At 41.2% G+C, this 11,188-nt stretch overlaps 1 protein-coding gene across 4 annotated transcripts; it reads right to left on the reverse strand.

The window, feature by feature from the left end:
- Window positions 1-1,911: 1,911 nt before the first annotated feature.
- On the reverse strand, window positions 1,912-11,067 carry mis18bp1 (MIS18 binding protein 1). 4 transcript variants are annotated; one of them, XM_049597061.1, is made up of 16 exons: window positions 10,043-11,067; window positions 9,217-9,354; window positions 8,806-9,083; window positions 8,511-8,587; window positions 8,229-8,350; window positions 8,009-8,078; window positions 7,687-7,811; window positions 5,938-6,098; window positions 5,765-5,834; window positions 4,982-5,687; window positions 4,692-4,870; window positions 3,310-3,443; window positions 3,086-3,225; window positions 2,918-3,005; window positions 2,741-2,795; window positions 1,912-2,429 (listed from the first exon to the last, which is right to left on the reverse strand). In XM_049597061.1, exons 1-16 carry the CDS (start codon window positions 10,902-10,904, stop codon window positions 2,332-2,334), a joined length of 3,303 nt encoding a protein of 1,100 aa, XP_049453018.1. In that variant the 5' UTR covers window positions 10,905-11,067; the 3' UTR covers window positions 1,912-2,331. The 4 variants fall into 4 exon arrangements, with proteins under 4 accessions (XP_049453018.1, XP_049453017.1, XP_049453015.1 ...); XM_049597060.1 differs by having other exon boundaries at window positions 1,912-2,426; window positions 7,988-8,078; XM_049597058.1 differs by having other exon boundaries at window positions 7,988-8,078; window positions 8,511-8,584; window positions 10,043-11,066.
- Window positions 11,068-11,188: the final 121 nt, after the last annotated feature.

Here is an 11,188-nt window from a genome sequence, read left to right on the forward strand (position 1 = left end):
ATGATGCTTTTGTACTTTGCTTTAAGGATGTAGAGGTTAGTTGTCACACTTTTTACTCTGGTGTAAATTGCTCATCATCAAAACATCTTTCAATAGTCATTTCCACATTAAATTAAAGCTTAAGGTCTTGGCTTGAAATATGTATCCCTTTCATTTTTACAAGTTATTGTAGCAAGAAGTAATTAACCATCAAAGACACTCTGACCCATTGTTAGAACCAAGCCTATCACAGGGTTGGTTGTCCCTGTAATTATCAATGGGGTTCCAGGGGGACAAAAAGATTTTAAATAGTTTGATAGATACACCAAGTAAGTTTTGGAATGAATACCACCCAACTGTTTGTTCGAATTATCCTCTGTAATGAAAGGTAAATGAAGGAAACTATGGTGGGTGAAACAAAAACATGAAGGGCCCGTCCTAGGCCCAATGTTTTGCTCACCAGATCCATCCCCCTTATAAAAAAAAAGGAAAGGAAAGGCCACTGATAAAGTTTAGCATCCCCTTCCTCAGGTCTGGCGGTTTGCTCATCATATTATCAGCTTCCTCCCCCCAACCCTACAGAAACTGGCAGAAAACATAACAAACATTTTAAAAAAGAGACTGTTCATCAGGGTGAGTAAACCCCCTCCTAATTCTCTGAGTGTTGCCCACCACTGATACCAGCCTTCACCTGATCATAAAATAAGTTTTTAAATTGATCTCTCTTCTCACTCTGATTAGAGTTGATGCCGGCTTTTCTGTTGCTGCAGCGCTGCACCCTGTGTTTTAAGGTTGCTCTCTCTGATGGTTGGCTCGAGTCTTCATTTTCATTGTATGTCTCTTTGTCACTCTATATAATGTTCTCTCTTAACTGTCTGTATGTCTCTGCACCTGTTTTCACTTGTTTTGTTATCACCATGTTGCACAATAAAGTAAAAAAAACAAACAAACAAAAAAAAAACCAGACAGGCTCCATATGTAGATATAAACAGCTTAAGGTAGCAAAAACATGGTTCGTTTTTCAGGCAATTATAAACTGATAAAAAATGCCCTAAAGATGCCCTTAAATCCTACACACTGGACCTTTAAGACAGAGGGAATGTTGGATATCTTTTATCATTCTTTGAATCAGAAAATAGCCATTTAAAAAAAAAATCTGTTTTCACCCTGTTTTTAGGAATTAAATGTTATATAAATCAGGTTTTGAATATAATATGAACAACTCTACACCTTCAGAATATAGATAGGAAGTGGACATTTCTGGCTCAGAGTAAGACAAATAAATACATTAATTAATTGTAATTAATTATTCAAATAGCCTCAAAATTTACCCTTCCAAAGTGGACAGGTAGAGTCAAACATATTAAACATATTAAAATGTATTAAAAGTGAACACTACAATATAACTAGTGTTAGTGTCATTTCTGTTGTACTGCATGTGTGATTTATGCAGACAGCAGTGCTCTTCATGTATTGCATATAGCAGTGATATTCAACTCACGGTCCACGGGCCAAATTTGGCCCCTCAACCATTTTCTTATTCACAGTGAAAATAAATTGATTCACAATGGGGGTTTCTTTTGTACTTTAAATTTACACAAGGTGCTGAAGTGCATAAAAAGGCATCAAAATGGAGCTTCTTTATCAAAAAAGTACCAGGGAACGCCCTTGCCTATGTGTGTGGGACTGCTGCGAGTGGCCCCTGGCCTCCTGTCATTTTGCTAGTTTTTTTTTTTACATTTTGTTAAAATGTGGTATTATTCAATTAAATATGTGGTTTGCATAAATTACCAAAACAGAAATCTGAACAAAAATAAAACTTTAATGTGTATTTTGGTTGTTTTCTTTCCTTTAGTCTGAAAGATTACTTGTTATGCAACATATATATAATACACACAAAGAAACCATGACTACGAATTAAAGAATGTTTATTTAAAGAACAGTTACAGCTGACTTCCGAAAAAATTCAAAAACTATATTTACAGGTACATACTGGAACAGTCAATTTTTTTTTTTTACAGCATATTCAAATTTTAAAGAAATTTCCATCTATTTACTGTACAAAAGGCCACACTGCCGAAACACTACATGTGTCTAATTTTTTACACTTCTCACTGCAGGTTGTGTTGAAAGGTTAAAATCAGTGACTCTGTTCATGGTGTTTGTTTCACACTGAAGAGATCAACTCAGAGTTTACATTTAAAAAATAATTCAACTCCAAACTGCAAGTTTTATTGTTCAAATCATGAGTTTGTCAAGGGAAAAAGTCACATCCCTCCTCTGTTCCACTGATTTTAATTCATTCAAACAATTTTTGATGTTTTTATTTAAAATAATGACTTTCAGCTCCAATCAGTTGTTGTCTGAGAAGTAAAAATCCTCCTCCTCTTCACTGTCAGACAGCGCGCCATTGTTTCCTGGGAACATCTCCCAAACTACAAAGGTGTCTTCTTCAGGTGAAAAAGGAAAGAAACAGATTGTGTTACAAAACAAATGCAGAAATATCAGCTTTCAATTACAGCAGCAAAAATGTGTTCAACAAACTTCTGAAAATCTTAGTGTGAGAATCAACTATTAAACAAAGATACATACAGTAACGGACAAAAACCAGAACTACTTCACAGTGTAATGAAACTACTGCCTTAGCATTAATGAATATGACGTTAAACAGTCTACCTGTGTTAATAAAATACAAGCATTATAAAATTCATATCAGTATTAGCTGTAGGAGATTGTTTTGCACATCTCTCAGGAATCCTACCTGCGTTACCACATCTTCTCATTGATCGTTTAACAGATGGTGTGGGTGAGAAACTCTGTGACAGACAAAGAAGAAAATCGTTATTTTACTAATTGAATATTAAAATCCCCCTGATTCAGGATAAAAAGAATCTCAGAAATATAATATATGAATACTATTAATATTATCATTAATTACCTTTGTCTTTGAAGTCTTTTTGCAGACGTTAAACTGATTTTTTTTCATCCTCTTCTGAAGCTGATAGACGTACTTGTCATCATTGGTCCTTTAAAATCAATACGAGGTAAGTTAGTTATGCTGCGGTCACTTCACATAAGCTTGATCACAGAGGTCAATGTCGTTCACCTGCTGGGAGAACCCATCATGCCAGGGGTGATATGCAGGCACTGAGGAGTCTTCACTTCGGGGAAACCTGCAGACATGGGGGTCAGGGGCGCCATGTCAGGCAATCTGAAGTCGTGCTCACTCGGACAGATGGAGGGTATCTATCCGTCAAGACAGGTGAGAGGGTTAGCACACATTTTGTACGATCTCCTCATCATGAAATCTCGAAACAGAAAGAAACAAACCTCGAAGCGTTTATTCTGCATGTACGCAGAACTGAACACATCCTCAACATCGTCTCTGGGCATAGCCTCCAGGAACTGACGCACCTGCTGCTTTCTCTTGAAGGTCCCCGCTCGGGCCGATATAACTGCATGATCTGTAACCAGGCATAGAACACAGCTTGTCAGATCTCTACAGTTGTGCATGTCGTCTCTTTTGCAAACCAACTTACAACCAGCTCAAGCTTCTCCTAGTCAGAATTCCTTCAGTGTTCATTATTCAGGAGGTTTTTACCACAGCCGCATTACCTGCAAAGATCTCTTCCTCCCCAAAACAAACAGACCAGGTGATTTAAACACTGAATAAAGAACTTTCACGTATATAAATCTTTTTTCCCTCGTCTCGGCGGGTCTTTTATACTATGGTGGCCGACACAAAAATGTGAACAGCCATGTAGAAGCCAGCCTACTGGCTCCTACAAGCCCTATGTACAGTCAGTATTTGTTTTGTCCGTTCTGGGCTACTGTAGGAACATGGCAATCTCCATGTATGAGGACTCTCTCTCTGCGTAGATATAAACGGTTCATTCTAAGGTAACAAGAACACTACTCTTATTATTTTTAAGTGATTATACACATAAGAAAACATTCATTCATTCATTTTTCACTTAGGGGTCATGGGTGTGCTGGAGCCTATCCCAGCTGACACTGTAGACCCTGGACAGGTCACGAGACTATCACAGGGCTGACACATGGAGACAGACAACCATTCACACTCACATTCACCCCTACGGACAATTCAGAGTCACCAATTAACCTGCATGTCTTTGGACTGTGGGAGCAAGCTGGAGTACCCAGAGAAAACCCACGCTGACACAGGGAGAACATGCAAACTCCACACGGAAGGGCTACCTCTCCCTGGGGTTCAAACCAGGAACGCTCTTGCTGTGAGGCGACAATGCTAACTACTCCACCACCATTCCATTTCTGCCAATGTATCTCCCTAAATCCTACACACTGGACCTTTAAAGGGGAACTGAGACACCAATTTGATGCACCCAAAATCTGTTACAGGTTTTTGGAAAGTACCACTGCAAAACTATTACAACTACTACCAACTCATTAAAGGGATAGTTCACCACAAAATGAGAAATAACATATTTCTCCTCTTACATGTAGTGCTATTGATGAGTCTAGATTGTTGTAATGTGAGTTGCAAAGTGTTGGAGATATCAGCTGTAGAGATGTCAGCCTTCACTCAATTATAATGAAACTAGATGGCACTTGCTAATAGTGAAAATCCCTGGAGATGCCTAAAGGTAATCCAAGTAATTCACCAGGAACTGTGAGCTAAAGAGGCTCCAGAAAGCAGCGAGCTTGCATCCCAAACTAAAACCTTTCTCTACCTGGATCTTTCGGTGCTTCCACATTTTCCTTTTTGGTCTTCTTGGATTTCTTAGCAGGAGTCCGGGAGGTTCCCTGGGATGTGTACTGGCAGTGGCACTCTTCTGCAGAGCGTGTTCCAACCATCCTCGCCACCTTTGTCCAGTAACCCTCCATGTGCTTAGGATAGTAGGACACAGCCCTGGATAACACAAACACATACACCAGTAAGACATAAGGTTATGATACAGAGAGATGCAACTCTAAATCTGCAAACTGCTACTCTCTCAGTCTGTAGATCTACAAAACGTACTGCTGTAGCTTCATAAGCTCTGTCTCTGTCCACGCGTCTTCATCCTGCTGTTGTGGTATCGGAGTGATGCCTTTCGTCGCCTTGGGTTCCTTGCTGGATTGTGTCAACTTAGGGGAAGGCTTTTTGGGTGATGATGACTTGCTGTGTTTGCTCCGTTTATGTGTTTTTCGTGTTACTTTGGTTCTCTTCCTCACATCCTCCAACTCCTCAGACGACTGCGATGAATCGTTTGACTCTATTACATAGTTTGGCCGTGACTTTAGAGCTCTCCTGCTTCTCCCCTTGTGCGCTTCTTTTTGCTGCTTCTTCCTCCCAGTGACCTCTTCGGGTGATGATGCTGATGTTGTATCATTAACAGATTCTTGGGATGCTGAGGTCGCTCGTTTGCTGCCTGAGGCTCCCACTGAAGGCCTTGTGGTGTGATGTGTCTTTTTTGTTGAAGTCTTTTTGGGTTCACTTTGCTTGTGAGGGACAGTATCCACGTAGAGTGTTCTTTCTTTAGCTGGACGCCTTTGGCTGGACCGTGTTCTCCTGCCAGACCTCTCGTCAGTGCTGCTTTGTGTCTCCACAGGAGGTTCAGGTGAATGAGAGGGTTTCTCTTCAGGATTAACCCTGGCTCTTGCGTTGCGTTTGCGGAGTGGAGCCTTGACTTTCCTCAGTGGTACTGATGCTCCTTCGTCGCTGGCTGATTCACACTGCTTACGACCTGGACACACAGAGGACAGTTATCTGCATGCAGCTCATAACTTATCTTTACCTTATCTTAAGTTATCTTATCTTTACCTTCACTGCAGGGCAGGAACACATGGACGGGTTTCTGTGACGCCCTCGTAGACACCATTGTAGTGACCTCCTTTGAGTTACAGAAATTAACATTTGAAATATCAGTTACTTGTACATAAACAGAGAAACATTTTGGATTATTATAAGTCCTGAGCTCAACTTTAGGTGCTTACAGGGATGCAGATGGAGGTGTCATAACATTCATGGATTGTGACATTCATCTGTGCATCCAGAATGACTCTCCCTCCTTTCCAATACTCCAGAGGTGGCTTGATTGTGCGACCACTCCGGGACACTTTTGCAGAAGACAATGAGGCTGGAGGGCAGGAATCAGCTGGAGAATCAGGAGGAGAAAATAAATGTAAGATAAACTTACCACAGATTACAAGTGTCAACGTGAGGATAAAAATCTGAGATGGCATTTTTAGCCATGTTAGCAGCTCCGGAGATGGCAATGTCGATTTGTCAGTCAGCCGCTCAACCACTATGGTCTGCACGGAAAAATCTCAACAACTGTTGGATGGACTGTCGTGAAATTTGGTGCCCATTCATGGTCCCCAGAGGATGAACCCCAATCCTTGACTTTATATCTAGCAACAACCATCAAGTAAAAATTGTCCAAACCTTCAATTTACCTGCAAAACTAGTGACGTCCTCATCAGCTTTAGCTGTACTCTGTGATTAGTGCTAATGTTAGCATGCTAACTCACTAAGCTAAAAGGGGGAGCATGGTAAAGCCAGCACATTAGCAGTATGATAGTGAGCACATAAGCATGCTGACATTAGCATTTAGCTCAAAGCATTGCCTTACCTATATAAAGCCCACAGATTGGAAAATAACAGACGTAGCTTCTGTGATGTCACCTCGAGTTCAGCATTCTGGCTGTCACCATTTCTTTATTTTCTTTTTGGAGCCAGAAGTGACCATATTTGGACAAGGGTGGACCTATGGTGGAGCCAGGGGTGGGTCTAACTGAGAGCCAGAGGTGACAGCCTGCCAGTAAAAGTGTCCACGCCTGTAATGTGTAATGCTCAATAAAATTTAAACAGGTGACTTATATAAAAATTCACCCCCTATGCAGTTGTCATTAAGGGGGAAGTTAGCTACAGTTTTTTTGTACCAGGCTGTAAACATATTAAACTGCCATAGGCATATGCTAATAACGTTAGCATGTTGTATTTGTTTGGAAAACGTGTTTAGTGTAAGACAGCTGCTTTATCAGTGAAACGTGTGAGTTGTAATGGAGCTGAATTTTGTATCGTTACCTTTGTTAAATGTTGCTGTTGTCCCTGGCTTCGTTTGAGAAGAGGGAACGTTCTCTAGCTGCTAGGCTAATTTATACAGTGAAAAATGCCATAGGGTTGTGCTAAAAACATTAGCATGTTGTATTTGTGGGGAAAATGTGTCCAGCAAAAGACAAATACTTTGTGTGTGAATGCTGTGAGTTATAGTGAAGCTGATTTGTGTACTTATGTTTGAAATTGTCGCTATTAAGCCATGTTTAATGTGTATTTTGGTTGTGTTTGAATCAGCTAAACTTTACAGCACTTCACAGAAACCCCGCCGCCAACTAGTGTTTTGGAGGTGTAACTGCAGAGTGACACAGACACCACCACCACACAAGTGTAAATGCTCACAACGGCGAAGGCCACGTGTGTAGTGGACTATAAATTCTGCTTTAGTCTTGTTACAATTACAATAAATCTCTGTGTGATGCATGTGTATAAAAATGAAAATGGACCAATGGGCTGCTGTTCTCCCTCTCAAACTAATGTACCAAACAGAGAGCACAAAATAACAAGAGGTGTGGGAAAGGCAGTGGTTTCCACAGATCTCTTAACCAAAGAATGCATCCTTGATTGTTCTTGTTCAGAGGATTTATTAGCTTGGCTGTTAGCTAAAGCATTCATCTTCTACTTACGTGTCTTAAAAGTGTTTTTTCTGTGCTGCTTCACAGAATGGTTGACGGAGGAAGCCCCAGATTTTGTCTTCGATGTGATGCCTCTCCCCTCACTGTTCCTCTCTGTTTCTCTGCTGGGATCACTACTACAAAACAAAATTCATCTCTTCAAAAAAGCTGACTTTTAAGAGCTAAGGATTTGTGAAGTTTAAACCACCAAATGGTTATTTTATCTCATGCCTAATAAATTCAACGTCCCCAGCCAAAACAAAACAATCTTGCACCTGTAACAGCATAAATAGGACAAAATAAATATTCTTACTCTCTTGACCCTGACAGAAACCTTTTGTAAAGTGCTTCCCAGTCTGGAGGAAAACCATTAGTAAACTTCTTCAGCAGCCACTTGGGAAACTCTGCAAGCAACAAGTTAAAAGATACATAAAAAAATATTAAACAACGCAGTATTTACATTTGCATTAATGTGTAACTTTTCTTAACTTCTTTATGACAAAGTAAAACATATTCTCAGTGGAAAATATCCACCCACACAGAATCTGGCTTACCGGACTTAACACTCGTGTTCATCTTGCCAACTAAGATGTAAACCCTGCCGGAGACCGTCTTCACCACAGACTTTGAAACCCTTTCCACGATGATGTTACTGTTCCATGGTATGTTGTCGTACCTGGGCGGAAAAGAGAAGTAAGAAACATCCCAGAGTTCACATTAAACCACACATCCAAAGCATGTTTGTCTCTGAGGGCAATCTGACAGTTGGTTACAATAAACTTTGACTGCATTGGTGTTTTTTTTTTTTTAACCATAATGTGATGAGAAACACTTACTCGTGGATTCCATCTATGAACAGGCCCTTATTATTCTTCCTCAGGTACCACTTTCTGAGATAAATCACACTCTCCTGCTGAAGAGGAAAACACAAGCCCAAGTAGGAGCAGTAGATTAGGAGAGTAGAACTGTTAATAGGACAATATGATCTAAAATGTGCCTGCAAATTAAACCTTGAATGGTTCAGCCTGACTTTGCATGTTAAATCAACATCAGACTATTTAATTTCCCCTAATGTCACCCCTTTTATCAAAGACTTGCATATTAGCTTTAAAATAAGTGTCCACTACTCACACTTGGGAATTTTGTGCGCTGGGGCCATCTGTTTGGCTCTTGTTTCTTCGGTATGGAGATCCGTGGCGTATTGAGTACAAGCGGGTCTTCAAGCAAAACATGCTGCGGCGATACAGCAGGGTTCAGGGCATCCTCAGAGGGATCTGTGTTGAATTGGCTGTCAGCTGACTCTACTCTGGACCCAATGACAGGAACCGCACTGTCTGGAACACCTCTAAAAGCAACATCCTCCATGTCACCTGTGTCGTGAGACGTGTCTCTGGACTGATGGAAAGCATCTATAAGAAAACATCAAGAACACAATGCAACATGCAAACATGACACAGAAAAACCAAAACAGGAACATACGTACGTCAGCTCAAACTTTTTGCTTTGCTAGATTCAGGTATTTCCACTTCATATCACACTCACCTGCGTCAAAGAGATCCCTCGTGCTGCTGCTGACTCTATGAATTTCCTGCTGCTCCTTTCTGCTTTCCCTCTCCTTCATGTAGGCGAACATCTTGGCTGGAGACATCGTAGGAGCTCTTTCCACATTAACAAGGCAACCTGTTCAAAACAGCAAAGAGGCGTCAGTCAATTTCTTCCCCTCTAAGTGATGATGCAAGCAAAAGAGTTTCACTTCTAACAAAGCAGGAAAAGGGAAAGGAAAGAGAAAGACCATTTGATTTGATGAATGCACACACACACCTCCAACATCCCATTGGGTCTGGGGGTTGTTCTATAGGTAAAGTAGCGGCAGGTGGTGGCCTCCATCAGTCAGCCCCTTCTCCAGGGTCTGGGGGCGACTGAAGGGGGGGAAACCCCTGCAATTTCATTAACTTGTAATTAATGTAATTGAATTTTAAAAAGAAGACAGAGGTAGGGTGTGGGTTAGGAGAGAGATTTTTTTTTTTTAATTATTATTATATTTATTTATTTTTCTTGTTATTTTTTTTCATTAATATATTCATTTTTCTGTCTCCTTTTTTCCTAACTTAAGTTTGCTTAATCTATCTGCAACGGTTCCTCTTATTCAAACTCAGCCCCCTTTTCACTGCTTCATCAATACACACCAACACACACAAAATGCCACTCAATGCTCAAATGTTTGTTTCTTGTGTTAATTGTTATTTTATACGTCTTGTCTCCCACATAGTGTTGTCCCTGTCACGTCTTTCACTTGTTTTGTACCTGCATCACCTACTAAAATAAAATAAAATAAAAAATAAAGAATAAAGCAGCAATAACATCTCACGTTTCTTTCTGAGGATTCTTGGTGATGGGAGCACTGTTTCATGAGTGAACTGGTTCATCTCTGACGGCTCAGCAGGGAATCCTCTGACATTGCCCAAATCCTCCATGTAAATCTTGTCGTCCTCACTGAAAGCACTGGAGGTTTTCCTCTCTTGTGGCTGACTCATGGAGTCATCGCTGGCCTCCTTTGTGCTGCTGCTGACTTTGTTAAACTCCTGTGGCTCCCATTTTCTCTTCCTCAGCCTCTTCCTCATGGGGGGAAACATACAGGCTGGAGACATCAGCTTGTCAAGGGGAGCACACTCCTCCTCAAACACACTGCTGTCACAGTCCTCCTCCACTGGCTGTGTCTTAACTGGAGTCCTGCTGGTCACCTTGAAACCGCCCATGTCTCTGACCTGAGGTGGGTCTGTGTGGCTCTGCTGTCTGTTGACCAGAGAGGAGGGGTGAGACACAGCTACTGCCTCCAGGAAAGCTCTCTGTCTTGGTGTGCATCCATGTCCCACCTCTGTCACAGGGGGCACTTCCTCCACGCGCCTGCTAACGTCTGAGTATCCGAAGGTTTTCCGAGGAGTCGATATGGGTGAAAAAGTCAAAGCCTGAGCTTCATCGCGATAGAAACCAGACGTCTGATTCTCCTTGAGCTCCTCGCTCATCCTGGTGCTCTCTGCTCTCTTCCTGGGCGACCTAAAAACTGCTCCGTGTTTCTCTGTAACGTTACACAGCGGATCCTTAACCGTAAACGTCCCGTCCCTCGCGCACATCCCTTCTCTCTGTACTTTGGATTTTAACTTCGCAAATATCTTGGCAGGAGATTCAAACCGCGGTTTAGTGTGTTCTAATAAATGATGATACGACGCCATTGTTTGAGGGAAAAGAAAAAACTGTTAATTTAAATCCGAGGAGTATGCTAGCAGCTAGCTGGCTAGCCTGCAAATTCAAAATTTCTCTTCGCTGCCGCCTTTATCTGGAAACTGACGCACTGACAAAATACATACGTCACTTCCGCACAGGATTTAAACCTTTCACTTTAAGACGCGATATCGTCTCTATTTAGTTTTTCCACACACTTTGGTAAAGTTAATTGAATATAGAGCGTACCTCATGAACATCTAATAACTAATAAAGGTTTTAAAAATATCTGTCG

The sequence above is a fragment of the Epinephelus fuscoguttatus genome, linkage group LG14 (genome assembly GCF_011397635.1).
Source record: "Epinephelus fuscoguttatus linkage group LG14, E.fuscoguttatus.final_Chr_v1".
Classification (NCBI taxonomy): Eukaryota; Metazoa; Chordata; class Actinopteri; order Perciformes; family Serranidae; genus Epinephelus; species Epinephelus fuscoguttatus.